This window comes from Myotis yumanensis, unplaced genomic scaffold (assembly GCF_028538775.1).
Source record: "Myotis yumanensis isolate MYYU_CA2020_CCGP unplaced genomic scaffold, mMyoYum1.0.hap1 SCAF_9, whole genome shotgun sequence".
Classification (NCBI taxonomy): Eukaryota; Metazoa; Chordata; class Mammalia; order Chiroptera; family Vespertilionidae; genus Myotis; species Myotis yumanensis.
In genome coordinates, this window is record NW_027223760.1 from 23435011 (window position 1) to 23459640 (window position 24630).

The 24630-nt window shown below is 37.5% G+C and overlaps 1 protein-coding gene across 2 annotated transcripts in view; it reads left to right on the plus strand.

The window, feature by feature from the left end:
* Positions 1-24630, plus strand: part of KLHDC10 (kelch domain containing 10) — a 53118-nt gene that overhangs the window by 17347 nt on the left and 11141 nt on the right. For both annotated transcript variants that reach the window (XM_070423892.1, XM_070423893.1), the window contains exons 2-5: positions 7992-8078; positions 16396-16617; positions 18318-18472; positions 20582-20730. In XM_070423892.1, coding sequence (XP_070279993.1) covers positions 7992-8078; positions 16396-16617; positions 18318-18472; positions 20582-20730 — 613 coding nt within the window. The remainder of the gene's footprint in view (positions 1-7991; positions 8079-16395; positions 16618-18317; positions 18473-20581; positions 20731-24630) is intronic.

Genomic DNA, 24630 nt, shown 5'->3' on the forward strand with positions numbered 1-24630 from the left:
AAACTTAAAGGATGGGAAATATTAGTTATTTCATTAGTGACAATGTCTTATAACTATAGTTTTTATTCTTAATAAAGTGGCAATATGATGGTATATTGGGGGATAAGACTAGACAGAATCTTGGGAGATGAGAGCAACTTCATTGTGGGGTTGGGAGGGTTATACCTTTGGTTGAGAATCATTACTTCTGTATTTATTTACTCAACAAGTATCTTATCAGATGCCTCTGAAAGACAGTTTTTCAGGTGCCAACTTGAATTGTGACTAAGAGCATTATTGTAGAGTGGTTAAGAGTGATTTGGATCCAAACTTCATGGGTTTGAATCCCAGACCTTTCACTTAGTTAAGAGACCTTGGGCAAATTACTTAACCTCTCTGTGTCTTAGTTTCTAGATCTGTAAATTGTGAATCATTATAGTATGTATCTCATAGAGTTGTGGTGAGGATTAAGTAAGTTCTTGGAAGAGTATTATTAAGGAATGCAGTTGTTTTTACACACACACACACACACACACACACACACACAATGCCATGACTAATTAAACCATAACAGAACAATATAGTACTGTAACTCATATTTTAGTTTGTATTGATTTATATTCTTTGTTTCAAAAAGATTTGAGAAAGAACTGAGGCCTCCTAAGGAATAAGCTATACCCAAGCAGCACAACAGAACTAAGATATGGGCTCAGATTTCCTTGTTTTGAAAGGCAGAAATTTAAAAATGAGTATATACAAGTGCTAGGAATAGACACCCAATAAACATTATTTCTCTTATGTTTAAAAGAAAGTTATTTACTTAACAAGTGGGTCACTGTTAGCCCAAAGTGTACCATTGTGCAACATTTTATTTATTTATTAAATATATTTTATTGATTTTTTTTTTACAGAGAGGAAGGGAAGAGGATAGAGAGTTAGAAACATAGATCAGCTGCCTCCTGCACACCCCCTACTGGGGATGTGCCTGCAACCAAGGTACATGCTCTTGACGGGAATCGAACCCGGGACCCTTCAGTCTGCAGGCCGATGCTCTATCCACTGAGCCAAACCGGTCAGGGCAATTGTGCAACATTTTAAAAAATGCCTTTTTCAGGTAGATATAAATGCTATAGTTGCATTGGGGAGTATAGTACAGACTGGATTTTAGCCCCCACCCCCACTTAGCCTCTTGGCGTGGAGCTCTTGTGCAATAAGCAAGCAGCACAATTGTGCAGTGATTCTAAATCCAGTATTAGTTTGCTTCTCTTGAAATTCTTTATAGATACTGACTTGTATAAAGTGGTAGGACCATACCACAGCCCTAGCCACCTAAGTCAGAATTCTTAGAGTGTGTTCTCTATCAATAGTTCTCATTATTAAAGTATTTATTGTTTCAGACATATCATTTTGAATGCAGTCTGCCCAATATCAGCGTCAATTTTTAAAAATATATATTTTATTGATTTTTTTACAGAGAGGAAGGGAGAGGGATAGAGAGTTAGAAACATCGATGAGAGAGAAACACCGATCAGCCGCCTCCTGCATGCCCCCCACTGGAGACGTGCTCGCAACCAAGGTACATGCCCTTGACCAGAATCGAACCTGGGACCCTTCAGTCCGCAGGCCAACGCTCTATCCACTGAGCCAAACCGGTTAGGGCAGCAGCATCAATTTTTTAATTTTAATTTTTATTTATTTAAATTTTTATAGTTTTTACTTTGAGATATTGTAGTTTCATATGCAATTTAAGAAATAATAGAGAGATCTATATATTCTTCATCCAGTTTCCTCAAATGATAACATCTTGTTACTATTGTATAATGAACGTAACCAGAAAATCAACTTAAAAAATGTTTTTAATCCTTACCCGAGGATATGTTTTTATTGATTTTTAGAGAGAGAGGAAGGGGTGAGAGGAAAGAGAGACATACATTGTGAGAGAAACATCAATCGGTTGCCTCCCATACTCATCTCAACCTAGGCATATCCCCTGACTAGGAATCAAACCCGCAGCCTTTTTGGTGTCGAGGCTCCAATCAACTGAGCCACCTGGCCAGGACCAGTAAATCAGCTTTGGTACACCATCCACTGACTTTACACAGATTTCATTAGTTTTACAATTGTGCATGCGTGTGTGCATGCGTGTGTGTGTGTGTGTATTGTGTATGTATTGAGTTCTAAACAGTTTTATCATAGGTGTAGATTTGTGTGACCACCTAGTTAAGATATAGAACAAATCCATCATAAGGCTCCCTCATGTTATCCTTTTATAGCCAACCCCTGGCAACTACTAATCTGTTCTCCATTTCTATAATTTTATCATCTCAAGAATGTTATACACATGGAATCATAGAATATATAACATTTGAAATTGGCTATTTTTATTCAGCATAATTCCCTTGAGAGCCATCCAAGTTGTTGCACATATCAGTAGTTCATTGATACTGAGTAGTAATGCCTTAGTATAGATTATAGATGTATTGCAGTTTGCATCCATTGGAAAGTTGTTTCCAGATTTTGGCTATTATGAATGAACCTTCTATGAACATTTGTGCACAAGTTTTTGTGTGAGCATAAGTTTCTTTTTTCCACAATTACTTGGCGTTGAATTTTATAAAATGCTTTTTCTATATTTATTGAGAGGATCATATGTTTCTTTTCCTTATTCTGCCAATGAGGTGAATTATACTGATTTTTGAATGTTAAGTCAGCCTTACATTCTTAGAACAAATTTCACTTAGCCATGATGTATTCTCCTTTTTACGTAACTTTGATTTGATTTGGTAGTATTTTGTTTAGAATTTTTGTGCCTATGTCTATAAGGATGTTGACCTGCAATTATTTTTATGTCTGTATCGGATTTTGATATCAGGGTTCTTCTAGTCTCACAAATGAGTTTCTGTATTCTCCAAAAGTGTTTGTGTAGAGTAGGCATTATATCTTCTTAAATGTTCGAAGTGAAGCCATCTAATATTCTTAATCTTTTTTACTTAATATTTAAATTTATGTTTTCTATTGATATTTATGTTAATCAGTTTCTGTTTCTTTCTTCTGAATAAGACAAGGACTTTATAATTTACCTGCTTTCCCTTCTCCCAACCCCTCTTCTTACCCTCAAAATTACTCCTGTCAATATCATATATTGTAGTTTTGAATATTAGTAAGCTGTTGTGTTTTGGTTTTTATTTCAAAACAACACTTAAAGGCTTTGCTGGTTTCTCTGCTTTACTCTTCTTGTACCTTGATTATTATTTTGGATTAATTTTTTTTATTCCAGATATGTATCTTTGAGCATTTCTCTCACCAGAAATCTGAGGGAAGCAAAATTTTTGCGTCCTTGTAGATTCAAAAATGTCTTAATTGTACTCTCACACTTGAGTGAGAGTTTGAGTAGATATATAATTCTAGGTTTAAAAGTATATCCAGTTGTCCCAGGGCCGTGTTGAAAGACTATTCTTTTCCCATTGGATAGTCTTGTTACCCTTGTCATAAGTCAATTGACCACAGACTTAAGGGTTTATTTGTGGACTCTCAATTCTAATCCATTTGTATATGTCCGTCCTTATGAAAGTACTACATTGTTTTGTATAATGTATTTTTATAGTAAGTTTTGAAGTCAGGAAGTGTGAGTCTTCCAGTTTAGTTATTTTTTAAGATTGTTTTGGTTTTCTGGGTTCCTTTCATTTCCATATGAGGTTTAGGATTAGCATTTCTGCAAGAAAGGCAGTTGACCTATAGATAGAGCTTACTTAATTCTCTTTTACATATTAAATTTAAAAATGATTTTCACTTCTTTTTCTTTCTGTACTGTATTCTGGTGAATTTCTTGGCTTCAGATTACTAATTTAATTTGTTCTTCTTTTTCAGTCCTTATTTAAGTTTTTTAGTTCAGTGATAAAAACTTAACTTCAAAGAGTTCCAGTTGATTTCATTCATTTATTTATTTTAAAGAATAGTTTATTGCTTTTTAGAGAGAGAAGAAGGAAGAAGTGAAAAGCATTGATGTGAGAGCACAACATCTATCAGCTGCCTCCTCCATGCTCCCTACCTGGGATCTAGCCTGCAAACCGGGGCATGTGTCCTGACCCAGGATCGAACCAGCAACCTTGTGGTGCACGGGACAACACCCAACCAACCCAGCCATGCCAGCCAGCCAATTGATTTTATTTTAAATAAATGTTATCTTGTCTATCTCTGAAGATATTAATTGTACTTAATCTAAGGTCTTATTCTATTTAATGTATTGACTCTTTCTTTAAGTGTGAGTTCTATTTGTGACACGAATGCCTCTTTTTCATGTTCGAGTCTTGGTTTTGTGCTCATTCATCTTTATTTGAGCGTCCTGGTTAGCCTCCTATGAATATGATAGTGTGTATTGCAGCCGATATCCATTGATTGTGGGTAGTGATGAAATATGCAGTGAGATGGAGTGTACCAATTACCAGTCTTCTTTAATGTGTCTCCACTTCTGCCTCAGGCTTAATGTCCACCCAGGGCTCTGTCCTGTCTCTCTCATCCAAGTGTTAGTACTCACTGTTTTCCCTGGCAGGGTGACACCTTTACACCTCTGTTCTATAATGCTTGACCCAAAGAGGTAAAACAGATGGGAGAGGTTGACCTGCTTTGTGACTTCCGTGCTACCCTCCAGCCAGTTATGCTGTAAATTCTGTAAATTGTTTTCGTTCTTCCTGCTGTCTTCCACCTCTGGGCTTAGTTTATACTGAGGACTCCAACCACTTGCATATAAGATTGTGTTTTCCTCCTTTAAACTGATTCTATCAGCTTTTCATCTTTCAGTGATTCCTCATAGTTTTAGCTCACTAAGGACATTTCTTGGTTTCTTTTGATGATTGACTTTTTAAAAAATGGCATTTTTGTTATTTGTGGGTTAATGGGGAAAGGAAGTTTGCTTGCAGTGTTCTTAGCCTACCATCTTGATTCAGTCAATGATTGTATCATTTTTAGTGAAATAAATCTAATAAAGAAAAATTTTTAAATCTAGCAAAAAATGAAATATTTATAAAATGATTGAATAAATTGTGGTTTTTGTTTTGAAGAGTAGATGCAATCATAAATGAAGGTTGGCGGTTTAAATACATAACAATGAAAGCTTCAGTAAATAAAACTTCAGACCAGGAATATATTTACATGAAATTGGAAAGGCATATATTTGTGATGTTGCTGGTTTTCTTGTTTTCTGCTCTTTGGGAAAAGGAAGAAAACATGGGTTCTGAAGTCAGTGTCTACATTGTTTGAATAACCTCTATAGAGGCAACATTAGCCTATGCCTGTAGAGACTTACGTTGGTTGCTAAGGGAAAAACAGGCCAAAAATGTTTAACAGAGCTCTGAGAAAACATCATAAAAGGATTTTTATTATAACTTTGGTTCAATAAATTTTCATTGTTATTCCCTCACTGTTATTCTAAATTTTAAAAAATATTTTTCCAGTATAAAATAATATGTCATAGATTTTTTGGATATTATAAAAGAAGTGATAACCCTCAATCCCAGTCACAACCACTGTAAACACTTCAGTATATTTCTTTATAGTATTTTTTTAAACCATAGCTTTAAAAAAAAATTAAAGTAATATGGTATTGTTTTTCTTCCAGTCCAAAAGTAATGCCTACTCAATGAGAAAACTTGGAAAATAAAGACCAGCACTAAGGAGAAAAAAACAAAAGGCACTCATAATAACCACCCAAAGATAACCACAATTGAAATTTGGTGTATATGCTTCCTATATTTTTTATGAATATATACAAATAATTTTTTCATTATTAATATGGTGTCATAATCGAGTACTATTTTGTACTTTGCATTTTTCATTTGCAGTATATTGTGAATGTTTTTGTATGTTAGTAAATATTCTTGTATATACTTTTTAGTGTTACATAGAATATGAACTTATTTAAGTATGTTTATTTGACATACTTAACCACCTCCCTATCATTGGACATTGAAAGTATTTATAACTTTTTACCATCATAAATAATATTATAGTGAATATCTTTGTCCCTACATGTTTCCATGCATCTATGATTGTTTCTTTAGGAATAAATTCCTAGAAGTGGAATAGCTGGGTAAAAGGGTATGTACATTTTAATGCTTTTGGTACATAAAAATGTCAAGTTTTAAGCTAATCACTTGTTATATTCTGTCTTGTATTGCTATATAATTGTTTTATGTGTCTGTCTTGTCTCCCTAATTAGAATATAGGCTTCTTGAGGTCAAGGGAAGTTTCTTATACATCTTACGTATCCTTTGACAGTCTGTGGTTTACAATGTTGGATTTATGAGGAATCAACAAATATTGTATTAATTTAAACCTGTGGTTTTACAGGCTTTTGAATGTCATAAACCTGTAAATTTAGAAATATATGTATTTTGGGGATACACAAGGCTTGCAAATTTTCTATTTTTCCAAGAAAGGATATTAAAAAACAAAACTAACTACCATTTTCTACAACCTCCATCTCATAAAATAAAGAATGCTTAATAACAAAATGTTTCTAATCTCTGAAAAATGGACAGGTTTTTAAATGGAACATTTTAGCTTTTAAAAAAACTCACTGCCTTATCCATATTTTTCTCATTTTGTGTTGGACGGTTGAATCTTCACTTTAGTCAATCAGTGCTCTGTAGACCAGCATTTGAGAACTACTGATTTAAAAGACAGAGGATTAAAAGATAACCCTTTTTGCAAAATAAATTTCTTCTTGCCCACAAGCCTGTCTTTTTCACAATAAGTACACAAGTGCAGGTAATGTCATTTTTTAACTACACAGAATTTGTGTATCTCATTGTACAAGTACTGCAGTAAACAAAGCAGACCTTGCTGATGAGCATTTAAATATATTCCAGTTGCCCAAACCAAAAACTATGTGCTTTTTAAGAAATTTGAGACAGGTTAAGTGTGGTGTAGTGGAGAGAAGGCAGATATTTGAGTCAGATGGACCTGGGTTTGATCCTGACTCTGGCATTGCCACCTATTTCCCTTTAGCTTCCTTACTTGTAAAATAAGATAATATCTTCCTCCAAGAGTTTCTGTAGCTCCAGTTCTGGCAGTTACTTCACTGTAATGAAATTATTTGTTTAGACATCTGCCTTCCTCACAAGGCCATGAGCTCCTGAGGGTAGGAGTCATAGCTTTCTTTCCCTATGCTAGAGCCTCGCCTAGGACTCAAGGCATAGCAGGTACTTAATGAAATGGCCATTGAATCTGTACATGATTGTTGTGAGGATCAAATGAGGTCATGTGTGAAAGCTCTTGGTAAACTTTAAATTCTATACAAATGTTAATTGTTTTTAGTGCTAATTAGAGCTATCTTTGGGAGCTATCAAAATTTTGGGTAGAAACAAAATGACCCATTTCACAGTTCTATAATGTTTCCCATTTTTCTTTTATTTTGTAAGAAAACAAGTTTTAATTGGATTAAGATGGAGCTAATTTGCTCCCTGGGAAGGCAGATGAATCCCTTCACTCCTGACCAATGGAAGTGCCAAGAGATTATTTCATATTTATAGAATGTTGCCCCTTATTTTATCCTCTTAACCATAAAACTTATAAAAGGATGCCAAACCTGGAAGAGAACAGGAGCCTACATTAATTTTAATCAGTACTTTTTTTTTTTTTTACATTCACTGACTTTTTTAAATGTCTTGGTTTCTAATCTGTTTGTAAAGCTTGTGGTGAATTTTTGCCACAAGATGGCATTGGTGATTATTGAATGCATGTTCTTTTGACCCAGAATTCTGAAAAATGGAAAATGGTGCACATAATTGTTTGTATTCTTTTGGGGATGAGCTGAAAACTTTCATCACTGCTTTAATATTAATTTAATTTTGTTTTGACTCCTAAAACAGGGTTAAATGCTACTTTACATCACTTCTTTCTGTATTCAAGTATTGTTTTGTTTCCTGTTTTTCTGTCTTTATAACTACAGTAACTATGTATTATTTGCCATGTGTTGTATGTGTCTGACTTATTGCTGATAATTGTGGTAACAGGTAAGAAGAAAATACGATGGGACCCTGTTAGGAGGCGCTTCATTCAGTCCTGTCCCATCATAAGGATCCCTAACAGGTTTTTGAGAGGTGGGTGTAACTAGCAAGAGATCTGTGCTTCATATGGGTTGAAGGGAACTTGGAATGAATTGTATGAACTCAAAACTCTGGTTTTTAAAAATTGTCTAAACAGCCAAGATTGGAATAAGATAAGTCTAGAGCAAATTTAAGCCTGTGTTTCATATTGACCGCTGTTGGAATTGTAATTAAGTTTTAGAGAGTTAGAATCACTTAATGTGTATTAGATGATAGAAATAAATGATCTCACTGATATCACTATTATTCCACTGTAACCATATTAAAAATAACTTTGAGTAATTTATAAAATATGGGTGTGGGAAAGAGTTTTCTAAATATGATTCAAAGGAAGAAATAATTTATGTGACTAAAATATTAAAAACCTCTTATGGTAAAATATAATAAATAAAAAGATATAAGGGGAAGTATTTGTAACAAATGGTTAATATTATGAATATATAAAGAGATTTTATAAATCAACAGTTTAAAAACAAATGCCCATGCCCACTAGAAAAATAGGTAAAAGAACATGAATAGGTAAAAGAATATCAGTTGATAAAAAAAGAAAGTTCAATAAATATGAACAAATATTTCACTATTGTTAAAAGCATGATAATTCAAATAATAGATATCATTTTCACCTCTTAGATTTGCAAAGACTAACAATAAGAATACCCAGTGTTGGCAAGGTTATGGGAAAATGAAGCTCATATATTAAAGAAGGTGTAAATTTAATACAGCCTTTTTGAATTCACTTTGCCACTATGTATCAAAAGCCTTAAAAATGTTCACATTCTTCGACCTTGTAATCCTTACTTCTATTTTTATTTATTAATTTTTTAAATTTTCATTATTGACAGTATTACAGATGTCCCCCATTTTCCCCACATACCTTCTATTTTTAATATTTTTCCACAAAAAAAAAAATAATTCCATAGTTAAAAAAGAAAATTTCAGAAGAGAATTGAAAACTCTGGTTCACACTATTTCTAGATTAACAAATTGTCAGATAAGCATGCTTAATGTTGTAATTTAGACTTTATTAAATTACTTATAAATCAGTGTATCTGATTTTAACTGGAGATTATATTTTTAAAAACTAAAAAAAACCTTGCAGCTGCTATAGATGTTTTTAGTACCTACCTATTTTAACAGCCAAATTCCAGAACTTGAAAATAATAAAATCTATTTTAAATGGGTCAAGATAAGATACTTAGGGTGGGTGCTACCCTTTAGCATCAAAAAATTATTTTATTGATACAAATTAAGAGGTAATTTTAGTGTTTTGTGACAAAAAGAACATAGTGCACACACGTGGCCAAGCAGGCACATTTAATTCTTTAACATCTGTTAATTCTGTAACATCTTTTTCTTTTTTGTGTTATAAATTAGAATGTTAATTTATTGATTTACAATGGGAAAGCTAAGTTAGGCTGACTAAATTTAAAATGTAATTAAGAAATTGTTTAATTAGGATATACAATTTAATATATCAATTTTGTACAAATATAAACATAAAAAATACAAAGGAAGTAGTGTTATATCTGGATGGTGGGATTTACTTCTGTGTATTCTCTGTTTTTCAATTTTTTAATCATGGAAAAGAGGAGGTTAGCACAGGTAAGTTTTATACCTTTGATTATTTTGTCAGCCCTAAATTGCCTCAAACAATGGCTGAGAAAGACGGTCTCTGACTACTAAGAATGAGGCAGGAGTAAGCTCAGTATTAGCAATAGCAAGGTCACCAGTGACCACCTCTAAATCAGTGGCCTTGTCTTAGTTCATACCTTCTTTGACCTGTTCGTAGTGTTTGATGCTGTTGACCCACCTGCACCTTCTTAGATTTCTCTTCTTTTGGGTTAGTTTACTGTACAATCCCAGATGTTTTCTTCCTACTTCTTTGATTGTTCATTCTGTTCCCTTCACTAGCTTCTTTCTTCCTACCCACTAAGGTGGGTATTACTTCCACGTTCTGTCCTCTCCATTATCTCCTTTAGTTATCGCATCAGCTTTCACAGACTTAACTACCTTCGTTCGTTCGTTGGTTCGTTCGTTCATTCTTTCATTTGTTCAGTATTTCTTGATTGCCTCCTAACTAACAGGCACTGTGCTAGCTCAGTGATCTAGATAATAGAGAATCAGGTAAAGAAACAGTTACAGAATAAATTGAGTGCAATTCTTTGTGATAAGTGTCCTGATGAGGTAGTATGATATGGGAGCATACAGAGAGGTACCTGGCCCAGCTCATGGGAGGATGGAGAGAGGGTGGCCATTAGGATGACTTTTCAGAAGAGATGTACTTAAAGGCTGAGTGGGCGTTAGGAAGGGAGTGTTGGAACATCTCAAACCACAGGACCAACCAGCTGGAGTAAAGGCAATCAGGCAAAACAGCATGGTCTTTCAGAGAACTGCAGGAAGCCCAGCTTAGTGGGAAAGAGTGTGCAGAGGAGTTGGAGAGGGCCCAGCTCAAGTGGGGCACTACCCAATGGGAGTTTTCAGGATCTGTTTGTTTTTCAATTAGTGAAGACATTTAATTGAAAGGCCAGTGACAAGGTGATTATAATTAATTATTAAGGTGAGAAATGATGGCAGCTACAAGAAAGGCAGTCGTAGTAGGAATAGAGAGGAGGGAATTGATTTGAAATCTAAGGAAGTGGAATTAGTTGAGACGACTTATTGAAGAGGAGGAGGGAAAAGTCAAGAAAGCTTCCAGCTTTCTGTATGGACCATTGTGCTTGTCACAAGGTGTTATATAGATGGATGGAGGAGCAGACTGAGGTGAAAGATGACAAATTTAGTTTAATCTCCCCAAACCAATAATAGTGGTTTGGGGAGATTAACTCTTAGATTGAACACTCAGTCTAGGAGTTATTTCCTGGGAAACCGTCTTTGAAGGCCCATCTCTTTGTTCTGATGGCACCCTGTGTACCCGCCTGTATCATAGCACTTATCACACTGAATTATAGTTGTTTACTTGTTTATGCCTGCCATAGACTGTAAGCTCTATAAGGGCAGGGACAGTGCTTTTGAGTGGAATTGTATTATTTGTAAGGCCACTGACAGGGAATAGGATGGGACTAAAAATGTAGTACGTTTCAACTTGTCTTTGGTGGTGGTGACAGTAAATAAATGAGTTTCTGAGAATATGAAAATGCTGCTGTTTAGTGTTTACTTAGATTTAAAAAACCTTATCTATGCTTTTGAAATTTCCACTTCTAGGTCTCTCATTTTGGGAATCCTCCACATTACCTGTGTTGATACTGATTGAACACTAATGCATATGGCTTGTTTTCTACCACTAGATTCCTTCACTCAATCTTGCGCCATCTCTAAAATACATTTCTACCAATTAAAATTGTGTGGTGTGAAAACAATACTGATACAGTGAAAACAATGAGTTTCCTTTGATGGACCTAACATACCCATTTACCTTTCCATGCTTTTCAGATATTACTGAAAATGACAAAACTGACATTTGAAAAAGAAATCATAATTGTACTGAAAAATGGAAAAGGGAAGCTTTGAAGTCAGGTTACCTAGGTCTGAATCCAGGCTCTGCCATTTACCTATTGTGTGACTTTGGGCAAGTTTCTTATTTTGGGGGGCTCAATTTCCTCAGCTGTAAATTAGGATGGTGTTGGCCAGTGTGATCAACCTTGCTCACCGAAGGGTCTCTGGTTCAATTCCCGGTCAAGGGCATGTACTTGGTTTGAGGTTTGATCCCCGGCCCCTGTCAGAGTGAGTGTGGGAGACAGCCAGTCGATATGTCGCTCCCATCTCTCTCTCTCTCTCTCTCTCTCTCTCTCTCTCTCTCTCTCTCTCACCTTCTACTTTCTCTAAAAATCAGTGGGGAAAAATATCCTCGGGTGAGGATTGACAACAACAAAAATAATTAGGATAATGATAATAGTACCTACTTCCTAGAGTTGTTGTGAGGCTCAAGAGAGAGAGTATGAGCAAAGAACACCTAAGAGAGTTTTTCCATTTAGCCAATTCATGTTGGCTGCTATCGTTCTTATTATTGTTATTATACCAGAAAATTGGTGGAATTTCAGGGCAATAGAAAGTAGTTGGAATTATAATGGTTGAGAAACAAGAACAGAATAAAATGCAACCTCAATGAGTGCTCCCGGTGCATGCTGGAAGTCAGGAGAATTTCTTAGTAGGGCCCCTTTTCTGAAACTCTAAGCCTAGAGTCAGCAAATGTAGAAGGAAGGAGAAGTTTGAGAAAGATGAAATATTAGGGCAAATAATTAAGGGACTGTCTCTAAAACAGTTATTTCCCCTACTTCTCTCTCTTCGTGGAGATTTGGAGACAGTAACACAACTATTGAGGAAAACCCATATCTCTTACAATTGTCAATCAATATAGTCCTTCATTTATTAATATGAATAGATGACCAGATATTTGAGGGAAACGAGACTTGAAAGAGGGTGACTAAGATGAACAAATAAAATAGTTGGCCGTGTTGAAAGCAGAGGTAATGATGAAGCAGATTGGAACTTTAGGAAGTTCTGATCATAGGAGGTTTCCTCAGTCAAGAGTAATTGGATCCATAAATAAACCAATACCGTGGAGAAAAAGGAATGACTAAAGAATTAGTTCTATATTGAAAACTTGATTGCTGAAATAAATATGCAGTTGGAGGCTTAAATAATATATAGGCTTAAGGCCAACCTTTATGAAAATAAAGCAAAGGAAATATTCAGACCATAAAGCAAGAAGACAAAAAAAGAAAGTACATAAGGAAAAGTATACTTTGAGGACCGTTCTGTGTGATCCAGTATCCATTCATAGCGTTACAAAAGGAAGGACAGAAGAAGGGAGAAAATAAAGAGTATTTTTCTACGTTGAATAAAGATTCTGAGTTTTCAAGTATAAAGGGCCCACTAGGGAACAAGCTGGAAGACAACAACAACAAACAAAAGCATCTGTCTATACATTACTGAACTGTTTATGATTCCAGAGATAAAGTTCAGATTATAGAGAAAGACTCAAGACTAAGAAGCAGACTGGTGTTGCATTTCTTACCTGCAAACTAGTTTGCCTTCAGTGTTATTGTTTTTTTTTGTTAATCCTCACTCGAGGATATTTTTCCATTGATTTTTACATAGTGGAAGGGAGGGGAAGAGACACAGAGAGAGAAACATCAATGTGAGAAAGATACATCAATTGGTTGCCACCTGCACATGTCCTGACCGGGCTGGGGATCGAGCCTGCAACTGAGGTACGTTCCCTTGACCAGAATCGAACCTGTGACCCTTAAGTCCACAGCCTGACGCTCTAACCACTGAGCAACCAGCTAGGGGTTGCTTTTAGTGTTCTGAGGGGAAATTATTTTGAAGGCAGAACTATACCCAAACTCACTAATGTTTAAATAGGGGTCAAAATAAATAAGAACTCTGAAAGTTTATGACATACACTCTTTTTGAGAAAATTACTTGAAGAGGTACTCCTGGTAAAATGGAAAATCTAAGAAAGAGAAAGTTTTGGATATAAGAAGCAGTATTGTGCAAAGGAACAAACAATAAAACTTAGAGTTGCATCTAAATTAAGGAACTGTGAAGCCTAGTATAAAAGTTAAGAAAAGAGTTCTAGCCTGGCCAGTATGGCTCAATGGTTGAGTGTCGGACCCATGAATCAGGAGGTCATGGTTGGAGTCCAGTCAGGGCACATGACTGGGTTGTGGGCTTGATTCCCAGTAGGGGGAGTGCAGGAGGCAGCCAGTCAATGATTCTCTCTCATCATTGATGTTTCTATCTCTCTCCTTCTCCCTCTCTCTGAAATCAACAAAAACTTTAAAAAAAGAGAAAAGATTTCTAAATATATAGAATAATAATACTAATATATGTGTGTGTATATGTATGTATCTAACATTCTGTAACATTTCAGATGATTTAAACAAAGTGTGGGTAGGGATAAAGTAACACTGCTAAAGATCTTTTAAATTTTTGTTTTAAAATTTATAAGTATATAGTATGTGCTTATTAAAATTCAAATAATATGGAAATACATAGGGTGAAAAGTGAATGTATCTCAAGCATACATACAAATTTGTACAAATCAGTAAAAAAAAAAAAAAGACAGACATCTCAATAGAAGAATGTATAAAAAGGTTAAGCAGGCACTTCCCAAAAGGAACAATTCAATTGGCCAATAAACATGAAAAGGTGCTCAACCTCATTTGTAATGAGAGAAATGCACATTAAAACCACAATGAGATAGGTCTACAAACCCACAGGAATTGCTAAATTAAAACTACAATACCAATACTTAGTATTTTGTAAACAAAAGTTTGGCCTTATCTAGTAAAGGTAAAGATTTTCATACATCTGACTCAGAAATTTCATTTTTAGATTTATAGCCAACAAGTGTGGGCCCCCGTGCACCTAAAAACATGTACAAAAAAATGTTTATAGCATTAAGAGCCACTAATTTGAAACAACCCAAGTGTCCATTCCTACAATATAGACTGGATAAATTGTGGCATATATTTATACAAGGAAATATTATTTGGCAATGGAAATTAACAGGTGGCCTTTACCCCCAGCAACGTGGATGAATCGCAAAGACATAATTGTGAATGAAAGAGTCCGGTATAATACATCTGTGATGAGGACACTGAGAGTTAGTGAGGGTCGGTGACTTGCTCAAGGTAACAGAAAGAACCTGGGTTCAAATCTAGACATTTGTAGGAGCCCTTGCTCTTTCTTTCACACCACACTTTCTGTGTTTCAGGATTCCTAAAAAGAGAAATTGAGTTCTTTACCTGAAGTAAATCACAGCTCATGAGTAAATTTTCTGATTATAGTTTGCCTAATATTATATGTATGCATGTATTTACATAATTATGGTATAATAATCTTATTAATTGTACCTGTATACCCTAATGTTTGAGTACTAGGGTACTGAACTATAAGGGCCCTAGGGCTTGTTTAGTTTTTTGATGAGAAGGAGTGTATGGGCTGTACTTGGAGGTATTTCCACAGCTAGACATTGAAGGGTAGGCAGGCCAGGCCAAGGTCTAAGGGAAGGACTCAGTTTCCCAAGCAGAGAGACAAATTTAAACAAGCAGGAGTGTAAGAGCTCAGGACAAGACTAGGTCGTGAAAGGCTCTAAATTGCTGGTTGAGGACGTTGAGCAGTAAGGAACCATTAAAGACTCAGGACTGATAGTTTGGACTTGAGTGTTCAACACTTGGTGGTTTGTTTGTTTTCTGGTTTCTCTAGATCTGTACAATTTTTGTTCAGTTCTTGTTTAAAAGCATACCCTAGGAAGTGGAATTATAATTTAAAAAATAAATATATAAGTCTTACGTTAGGTTGCTAATAAATGTTTATTTATATAACAGATGCTTAATAGGTATCCAGCATTGTCCTAAATATTAATTAACATCATACTAGTATTTACTCCTAATATGTGAAAGTAGATAAGTCTTTAGGGTAACAGTCAACTATACAGTAGTAGCTTCTTACCATCCAATATATATATTTAAGCATATTTGGTTCTGCAGCTATGTAAGGGTTTGTGTAGACTGGTATAAAAATTATAAGGATAATAGAAATAATGTAAAGTTTTGGGATTTTTTTTTTTTACTCTAAAATAATCCCGAAATAATTTTTAGTGAACTGGTTGACATAATTGAAACTTCAGAAAGCTTTCAAATATAATTGTAGTAATAGCTTTTCCTAGTGTGGAACTCTCATTAAGAGCTCTTTTAGTTTAAATATAAGGATATTTTTTGTTAACTGACAGAATATCTGGAGTATTTAAATTCTACATTTTGCTATAACTCATTGAAAAACCAGTTTTCTTTCTAAGTGAATTATTATATATTGTGGAAAAATAATAGGTTTTATGTGTGTGTATTTTTATTTATACATGACTCATTCACATTTGTGATTATATTTATGTAGTTTTCTAATATTTTCAGTTAAATTTAGTTGGCCTGTGCTTTTTTCTCCTCTAAGGAAATAAGACAATTTATCCTTTTAGCTTTTGGATTATTAAACCCCTTCTCTTCCTTTTCTTGAAAATTTCAAGTTATCAGCCATTTTCTTGAGTTTATAACGCTATTTTGCCTCCCTTGGGAAAAATCTTTTTACAGTTACCAAAATCTGAAAGTAGTCATATGAAATAGAAATGGAGACCAGCTCCCTAAAATCTTTAGTGTGTGGGAATGAATAAAATAACCCAAGCAAATAAAAAGTACATCCATCTTATAAATCTTCCCTGATCCCTTTTAAAGCTAAAAAGATTGTTACCAAATTTTGTTTATGCTTTTAATCTGCTGGGCCATCTGTGGAAAACTGTCCTCCTCTCTCCTAGGCCACAGACCTCCACCTGCACGAAGTGGACATCGTTGTGTGGCAGATAATACCAATCTATATGTATTTGGAGGTTATAACCCAGATTATGATGAATCAGGAGGGCCAGATAATGAAGACTATCCTCTCTTCAGGGAGCTTTGGCGGTATCATTTTGCTACAGGAGTATGGCACCAGATGGGCACAGATGGGTACATGCCCCGGGAATTGGCATCTATGTCACGTGAGTGCAAGCAGTTCTGAACTTTTGACTTCATGAACTGTCTGAGAGGTCCTGTTCAATGTCACTTGTTCTTTGTTAATAATTTATAGTAACACTGTAATATGATTAAACCCTGTTCATGAATAGTTCACACATGGTATCGATTTAATTTTCATAACATCCCTACTGCAGGTACTGGATATATTGCCATGGTACAAATGAAGAAGCTGAGGCTGAGCAAGGCCCTCTGGGTAGTGGCTAAAAATACAGGCCCTGGAGCCAACTGCTGGGATTGAATGCTAATTTGGCAAGGTTCTTTTTAGGAAACCTTCAACAAGTGATTTAAACCACTTACCACTTCTGTTTCATTATCTATAAAATGAAGAAGATAATAGTTCCTACCTCACAGGGTTTTTGTGAAGATTTATTTTAGAGATTAAGTAACTTTCCTGGGGTCACACAGGAATTTAAACCTAGCTTTTTGCTGGCTCTAGAGCCCATGCTGTTGACTCTTACACTCTATTGAAAGAGTGGTAAAAATGCCATTGAAATAATATGGTAGAACTATTTTGGGAGTATTTGCCATCAGAGAAGGAAAGAAGGTATGTGTGACTGTGTGTGTGTGTGTTGGCAGGAATAGAAGAGATACAGTGAAGAACACTAAAGTTACCAGCTGTGATCAAATGTAGAGATCATTCCCCTGGCAAAAACAGTGATTCTTTTACCCTTTCATTCTGAGTCCCACTGGTCTTTGCTGGACAAAGATGATACTTCATTTTCCTCTGTTTCGTTGTACACTTGCATTGTCCTGAGCAGTAGTGGTGTACTATAGTTCATATCATTCAATATTGTTATCCTATATAATAAAGAGGTAATATGCAAATTGACCATCACTCCAACACACAAGATGGCCAACCCCATGTGGACAAAGATGGCCACCACAAGATGGCCGGCAGGGGAGGGCAGTTGTGGACAATCAGGCCAGCAGGGGAGGGCAGTTGGGGGGGACCAGGCCAGTAGGGGAGGGCAGTTGGGGGCACCAGGCCTGCAGGGTAGGGCAGTTAGGGGCAACCAGGCCAGCAGCGGAAAGCAGTTGGAGGCGACCAGGCCGGCAGGGGAGGGCAGTTGGGAGTGGCCAGGCTTGCAAGGGAGGGCAATTGGGAGGGACCAGGCCTGCAGGGGAGGGCAGTTAGGGGCAACCAGGCTGGCAAGGGAGGGAAGTTAGGGGTGACCAGGCCAGCATGGGAGGGTAGTTGGGGGTGACCAGGCCTGCAAGGGAGGGCCATTGGGGGTGACCAGGCTGGAAGGGGAGCAGTTAGGCATCGATCAGGCTGGCAGGGGAGTGGTTAGGGAGTGATCAGGCTGGCAGCCAGAAGCGGTTAGGGGCAATCAGGCAGGCAGGCAGGCAGGCGAGCGGTTGAGAGCCAGCAGTCCTGGATTGTGAGAGGGATCCCAGATTGGAGAGGGTGCAGGCTGGGCTGAGGGACACACCCCCTCCCCATGCACGAATTTTGTGCACCGGGCCTCTAGTATGATATATTCCATATAGCATGAATTAGATCTTTTTTTGCAAAACTCTGTAGTAGTTAGATGTCAGTGGTTTGAGTTATCTTCTGAGGGCATTTAAGCAGACATTTTTGAGTTTCTCAGATATTTTGCGTTTGTGTGGGAATACATTTTAGATACCCAGTACATAAACGGAATTTGTGCTTCTTCCCCAGTTGTGCTGCATGGAAACAACCTGTTAGTGTTTGGAGGTACAGGCATCCCGTTTGGTGAGAGCAACGGAAATGATGTCCATGTCTGTAATGTGAAGTATAAGAGATGGGCTTTACTCAGCTGTCGGGGGAAGAAACCCAGTCGTATATATGGACAGGTACCAATCTATGGCTGGTCATGGTGGATTATTTGTTTGGATTTTTCTAGTTCTGGGAACAAACAATGTCAGAATCTTTATATTACTGCCAATTTTTGTTTTTGTTAATCCTCACCCGCAGATATTTTTCCCATTAATTTTTAGAGCAAGTGGAAGGAAGGGAGGGAAAGGGAGAGAGAAAGAGAGAAACATCGATGTGAGGGACACATTGATTGGTTGCCTCCCGCACGCACCCTGACCAGGGACCAGGGACCAGGGCTGGGGATTAAACCTGCAACCCAGGTACGTACTCTTGACCAGAAATGGAACCCAGTACACGGGCCAACACTCCAACCACTGAGCCACACGGCCAGGGCACTACCAATTGTTTAAGTGGAGAGTAAATTCACTGTAGTTAGTATTTGTTTTTTCAGTTCTGATGTGAAATTGTAATTTGTAAATCTGGTATCTTGCTTTCTCTCCTTTATTTCTAATCCAATTTAGGATTATGATGTAGACCTGTATGGAAGTTTCTTAAATGTCAGGACCCCACCCCACCTTCACTCCCATCCCCAACAAGAGATTGGGCTCCATATGGTCTGGGTTTTGTCATCTTTAGAGTGATAGGATTCTTTGAAGAGTTTTTTGACCTAAGTAGCAGAGAATGTGATCCCTGCACTTAGTTAAGATCTGAGCTAAAACACATTATGTAGAGATTAGTTTCCAGTTAGGTTCAAGTGCTTCAAACCTAGGTTTGAAACAATATGTCCAAAAAGTTAGGGTGCAACTCACCATACATCAGAGACCCTTTGAGAATAATGGCTAAGCTCAAAATAATCAGTCTTTGTTTCTTACTTGACTGGCTGACATCAGTACTGATAATAGCTTCTGGCTATGTGTAGAGGCACATACTGGATAACTCTATATTTCACAACAGGAGGCCTTTAAACTGTAAGAAATGACAATAAAAATAGCCAAACTTACTTTGAAGAAGAAAGAGTCTGGTGGAAAACGTCAAGTTTTGGGGACTGACTGTCAACTCTACTAGTAGATCTTACCTAAGGAATTCTGGTGGCTTATTTTCATTTCTGCTCCTTCTGCTTGAGAGCATTTTTCTTCAAATTGCTTAAGAAGAGAAACAGTTTTCTTTTTCTTTTTAAAATATATGTTTTCATTGATTTCAGAGAGGAAAGGAGAGGGAGAGAGAGATAGAAACATCAATGATGAGAGAGAATCATTGATTGGCTGCCTCCTGCATGCCCCACACTGGGGATTAAGCCTGCAACCAGGGCATGTGCCCTGACTGGGAATTGAACTGTGACTTCCTGGTCCATAGGTTGACACTCTGAGCCATGCTGGCTGGGCGAGAAGTAGTTTTTCATGAAAATGCTCACGTCCATGATCTATAAATTCTTTGGTTGACTAGAAGCCCTAATGATCACCTGACCCCCTTGCCAATCTAGGTGGAACTGGCTTTCCAGTTGAATAAACTTTACCTTTCTAAAAATAATCTCTGTGCCCTGGCCAGTGCAGCTCAGTTGACTAGTGTAGCTTAGTGTGGCTCCCATGCACTGAAAGGTTGCCTGTTTGATTCCCACGATGCCTGGGTTTTGGGCTCCACTTTGGGAGGCATGTGGGAGGCAGCTGATCAGTGTCTTGCTCTCACATCAATGTTTCTCCCTCTTTTATACATACCTTCTCCCTTCCCCACTCTCTCTCAAAATAAAAATAAAAATAATCTCTGTGTTCTCTAAAATCTTTAGTTCATTAAAGGTCTTGTGTTTTAGAAGGTTAAAAAAATACAAGAGGCCCGGCTGGTGTGGCTCAGTGATTCAGTGTCAAACTATGAACCAGGAGGTCACGGTTTGGTTCCTGGTCAGAGCACATGCCCAGGTTTTGGGCTCAATCCCTAGTAGGGGGCATGCAGGAGGCAGCCAATCCATGATTCTTTCTCATCATTGATGTTTCTGTCTCTTTCTTCCTCTCCCTTCCTCTCTCTGAAATCAATAAAAATATTTTTTAAAAATACAAGAGAATTTCATAAAGCCTGATTTGGGGGTATTTAATAAGTTTATATTCTTTAATCAAGTGCTAATGAGTCAGTCTTTTTCACCTTTCCTTGTTTTTCAGGCCATGGCTATCATCAATGGCTCCCTTTATGTCTTTGGAGGGACAACTGGCTATATTTACAGCACAGACCTGCACAAATTAGATCTTAATACCAGAGAGTGGACACAACTGAAACCAAACAACCTATCCTGTGATCTTCCAGAAGAGAGGTAAGGTTCTAAGATTAAAGCACATTTATTCTTTCTTCCTAAGATTTGACTTTTTTCCACATATTGGTAATACAGTTTGAAGAAAATCCTTTGGCCTGGTTAAAATAGCTAACTGGTTGTTACATTCCAGTTCATCATTAAAGAAGGATCTCCTGGTAAGGGAGTGATATTTCCCTCTGAGCTCTAGAATTTTTTTTCATGTTATTTTCTCTTATACTCCACTTTTCCTGCATTAGGAAGATAGTAACACTTTGAAGAAGAAACCAATGGTAGTAATGTAACTAAATTTCATATCACAGGCAAAACAATTACTTTCTAGTTATTTTTTAAATTTTCCATCTTAATTTGCATATTTTGATTCTTTGGTTCATTTGCTCACACCTGTATCACCAGTATAGGGCTTAGTGCCATGCCTGTAGTGGTACTCAATGAAAATTGATTGGATGGATGGATGGATGAGAAGGAGGAAGGGTGGTATGGAGGGAGAGAAGAAGGGAGAGAGAGAGGGAGGGGGTGGAGGGTTCTTCAAGTACTCTGTTAAACATTCAGACAGCACATGATTCACTCTAGTTGCCTTCTAGTAGACCCTAGATCTTTCACTTTTCTTTCCTGATAGTGGTTTCTGCTTCTTAGAGTTAAACTCACTGGAAAACTTAGAATGATCTTTTGCCCTCTAGTTTAAAAGCAAGGGTATAGTAAATAATTTTTTAATTATTTTGTTTAATCTAAGGTCTCTTTGTTGTCTTCAAGCAAAATGGTATATAGATGCTAAGGAAGAATTTATCTTTATTTTAGTATAGTAGTAGGCTGACTTGCAGAACTTAACATGAGAGGACTTGAGAAATGGAATAATTTTTATGTAATTTATTTTATCAGCATTTATTTCCTTCATGGAAAGGAGGAAATAGATGAAGTTTTCAAAGCATAATATGGTTGCCTTCTTTGAATTATTTTATGGACATATTATAAATTGTTTCAGCTTGTAGCTAGGCTGCTTGGATAAAAGTTCTGGTAGGCATTTCACATTATATTCACAGTTCTCTATAGCATAATTTTCCTGGTATCTTTGTATCTATTAAATAAGTATTTTAGTTTGAAAGCCCATGGTCTAGAGCAGGGGTGGGCAAACTTTTTGACTCGAGGGCCACAATGGGTTCTTAAACTGGACCGGAGGGCCGGAACAAAAGCATGGATGAAGTGTTTGTGTGAACTAATATAAATTCAAAGTAAACATCATTACATAAAAGGGTACGGTCTTTTTTTTTTTTTAGTTTTATTCATTTCAAACGGGCCGGATCCGGCCCGCGGGCCGTAGTTTGCCCACGGCTGGTCTAGAGTTTCTAATTAAATGTAGGCAGATCACTTTTTAAATCTCTATAATAGTTTCCCTCCTTATGCAAAGTTATCACAAAAAGATTATAGAAAGTCTAGAAGATACAAATAAGCAAAACGAAGAAAATATAAAACAAAATCTAAACTCAGAGATAACCAGGGTTAATATTTTGGAATGTTTTGGATGTCACCTTATAATCATTTTCCTTGCATATTTATGTATCTATCATTTATTTTTATTTTGAGAGTACATTTATTAAAACTGGGGACACAGGGCTTGGGGCACAAGAAGCAACAGGAGAGCGCCTAGGCAGTGCTCTGCATTGGCTCTCCAGAAATGGTAGAGGAAAGAAGTGGGCCATGGCGGGGCTGCTGCTAGCTCACTGAAAAGTCAGAAGAAAGATTAAAAATGGCGGCAGAGTAGGAGGATGCTGCATGGTCATGCTCCCAGGAACAAGCTGGAATTACAACTGAAATCCAAGAAGGCTTCCTGAATAATCAATGGAAAACTCACAGGAGAGAACCCTGATACCCAAGGACCGAAGGTGGAGTCGGCACAGAGACGTGACCCACGGAGGGGAACTGAAGTCCTGGAGAGATATCTCAGCCGGTGGTGGAGTGGGGGGAGGTGCCACTGAGAATTCTTGGATCTAATCCCGGAACTGGGCTCCCCAGCAGAGTGCACCAAACTGAGGAAGGTATCCACATAACATCAAGCTGTGAAAAGCAGTGGGGTGCTGTCTGCCAGGGAGTGGCAGCTGAAAGTTCAGGCACCCTCTTAAAGGGCCAAGGCACAAACATTCCCTGTGGAGCCACCCACCTTGTGCTCTGGCAGAGGGAGGGTGAAGTGGACTGGAGCTATGAGAGCAGAAGCCAGCACTGGGGACTTGGGGGACAGAGCTCAGAAGGCAGACACCCCAAGTCTCCTCGGCTCAGTCATTTCCTCACACAGCCACATAGACATCTGCCTTGCCTGGGGGGATAGACAGTTGACACACCCTATTGGAAAACACCTTGCCCTGAGGCCGCTTAAGAGATTAAAAGTAACAATTCGAAGGAGTAGCAGCTGCTTGTGTAACCCGCCCCCATCCAAGGAACAGCAGCCTCCTGATCATCACACCCTCTGTCTGAGGAACAGCAGCTGTGTGTGAAGCCTCCCCCCACCAACCAGAGGAGCCACCACAACTGTGAACAGCACCCACCAGAGGAGCTGCTACCAACTAAGGAGCAGCTGCTACCACAACCGCCCAAGGAGCAACCGCAGCCCGAGGAGCCATTGCCACCCAAGGAGCAGCCACTGAACGACTCAACATCTAGATATGGCAGTACGATCAAACATGGGTAGACAAAAAAAAAAAAACCCAAAGGAAAGAAAAGGGGAACTTGCCAGAAAACAGCTGAGTGATACAGAGGCATGCAACATGACAGAAAAAGAATTCAGATTAAGGGTCCTAGAGTGCATAAACCGGATGGAGGAAAAAATCAACAACTTATGCAAGAAGCAAGAAGAAACAGATGAATAAATCAATAAATTATGTAAGAACCAAGAAGAAATGAAAAGTGATATAGCTGCAATAAAAAACACCATTGAAAGTTTCAACAGTAGACTAGGAGAAGCAGAGCACCGAATTAGCGAATTAGAAGACAGGGAAACAAAACACACCCAAACTGAACAGCAATTGGAGAAAAAAATTAAAAGACAGGAGGAGAGCCTAAGGGAGCTATGGGACAACATGAAACGAAACAACATACGAATAATAGGGGTGTCAGAACAACAGAAAGAGGAACAAGGGTTAGAAAACCTATTTGAAGAAATAATATCAGAAAACTTCCCAGAGGTGGGGAAGAAAAAAATCACACAAGCACAGAGAGTCCCAAACAAGGTGAACCTGAAAGACCCACACCAAGACACATCATAATTACCATGGCAAATGTTCAGGACAAAGAGAGAATCTTAAAGGCTGCAAGAGAGAGATGGAAAGTTACATTCAAGGGATCTCCCATTAGATTATCAAATGATTTCTCAACAGAAACACATCAAGCCAGAAAAGAATGGCCAGAAATTTACAAAGTGATGCAAAGCAAAGGACTGAATCCAAGAATACTCTATCCAGCAAGGCTATCATTCAAAATTGAAGGGGAAATAAGAAGCTTCACAGACAAAAAAAAGGCTAAGGGAGTTTATCACCACCAAGCCAGCAATGCAAGAAATGCTAAAGGGACTGGTGTAAAAAGAAGAAATAAAAAACTCAGAAAGAAAATAGCCACACAAAAAAAGAAATGGCTACGAACAAGTACCTTTCAATAATAACTTTAAACGTAAATGGACTAAATGCTCCAACCAAAAGACATCGAGTGGCTGAATGGATAAAAAAACATGACCCATACATTTTCTGTCTACAAGAGACCCACCTCAGAAGAAGGGACTCACACAGTCTGAAAGTGAAGGGATGGAAAAATATCTTTCAGGCAAATGGAAATGAAAAAAAAAAGCTGGGGTAGCAATACTTATATCGGACAAAATAGACCTCAAAGTGAAGGCCATAACAAGAGATAAGGAAGGCCGCT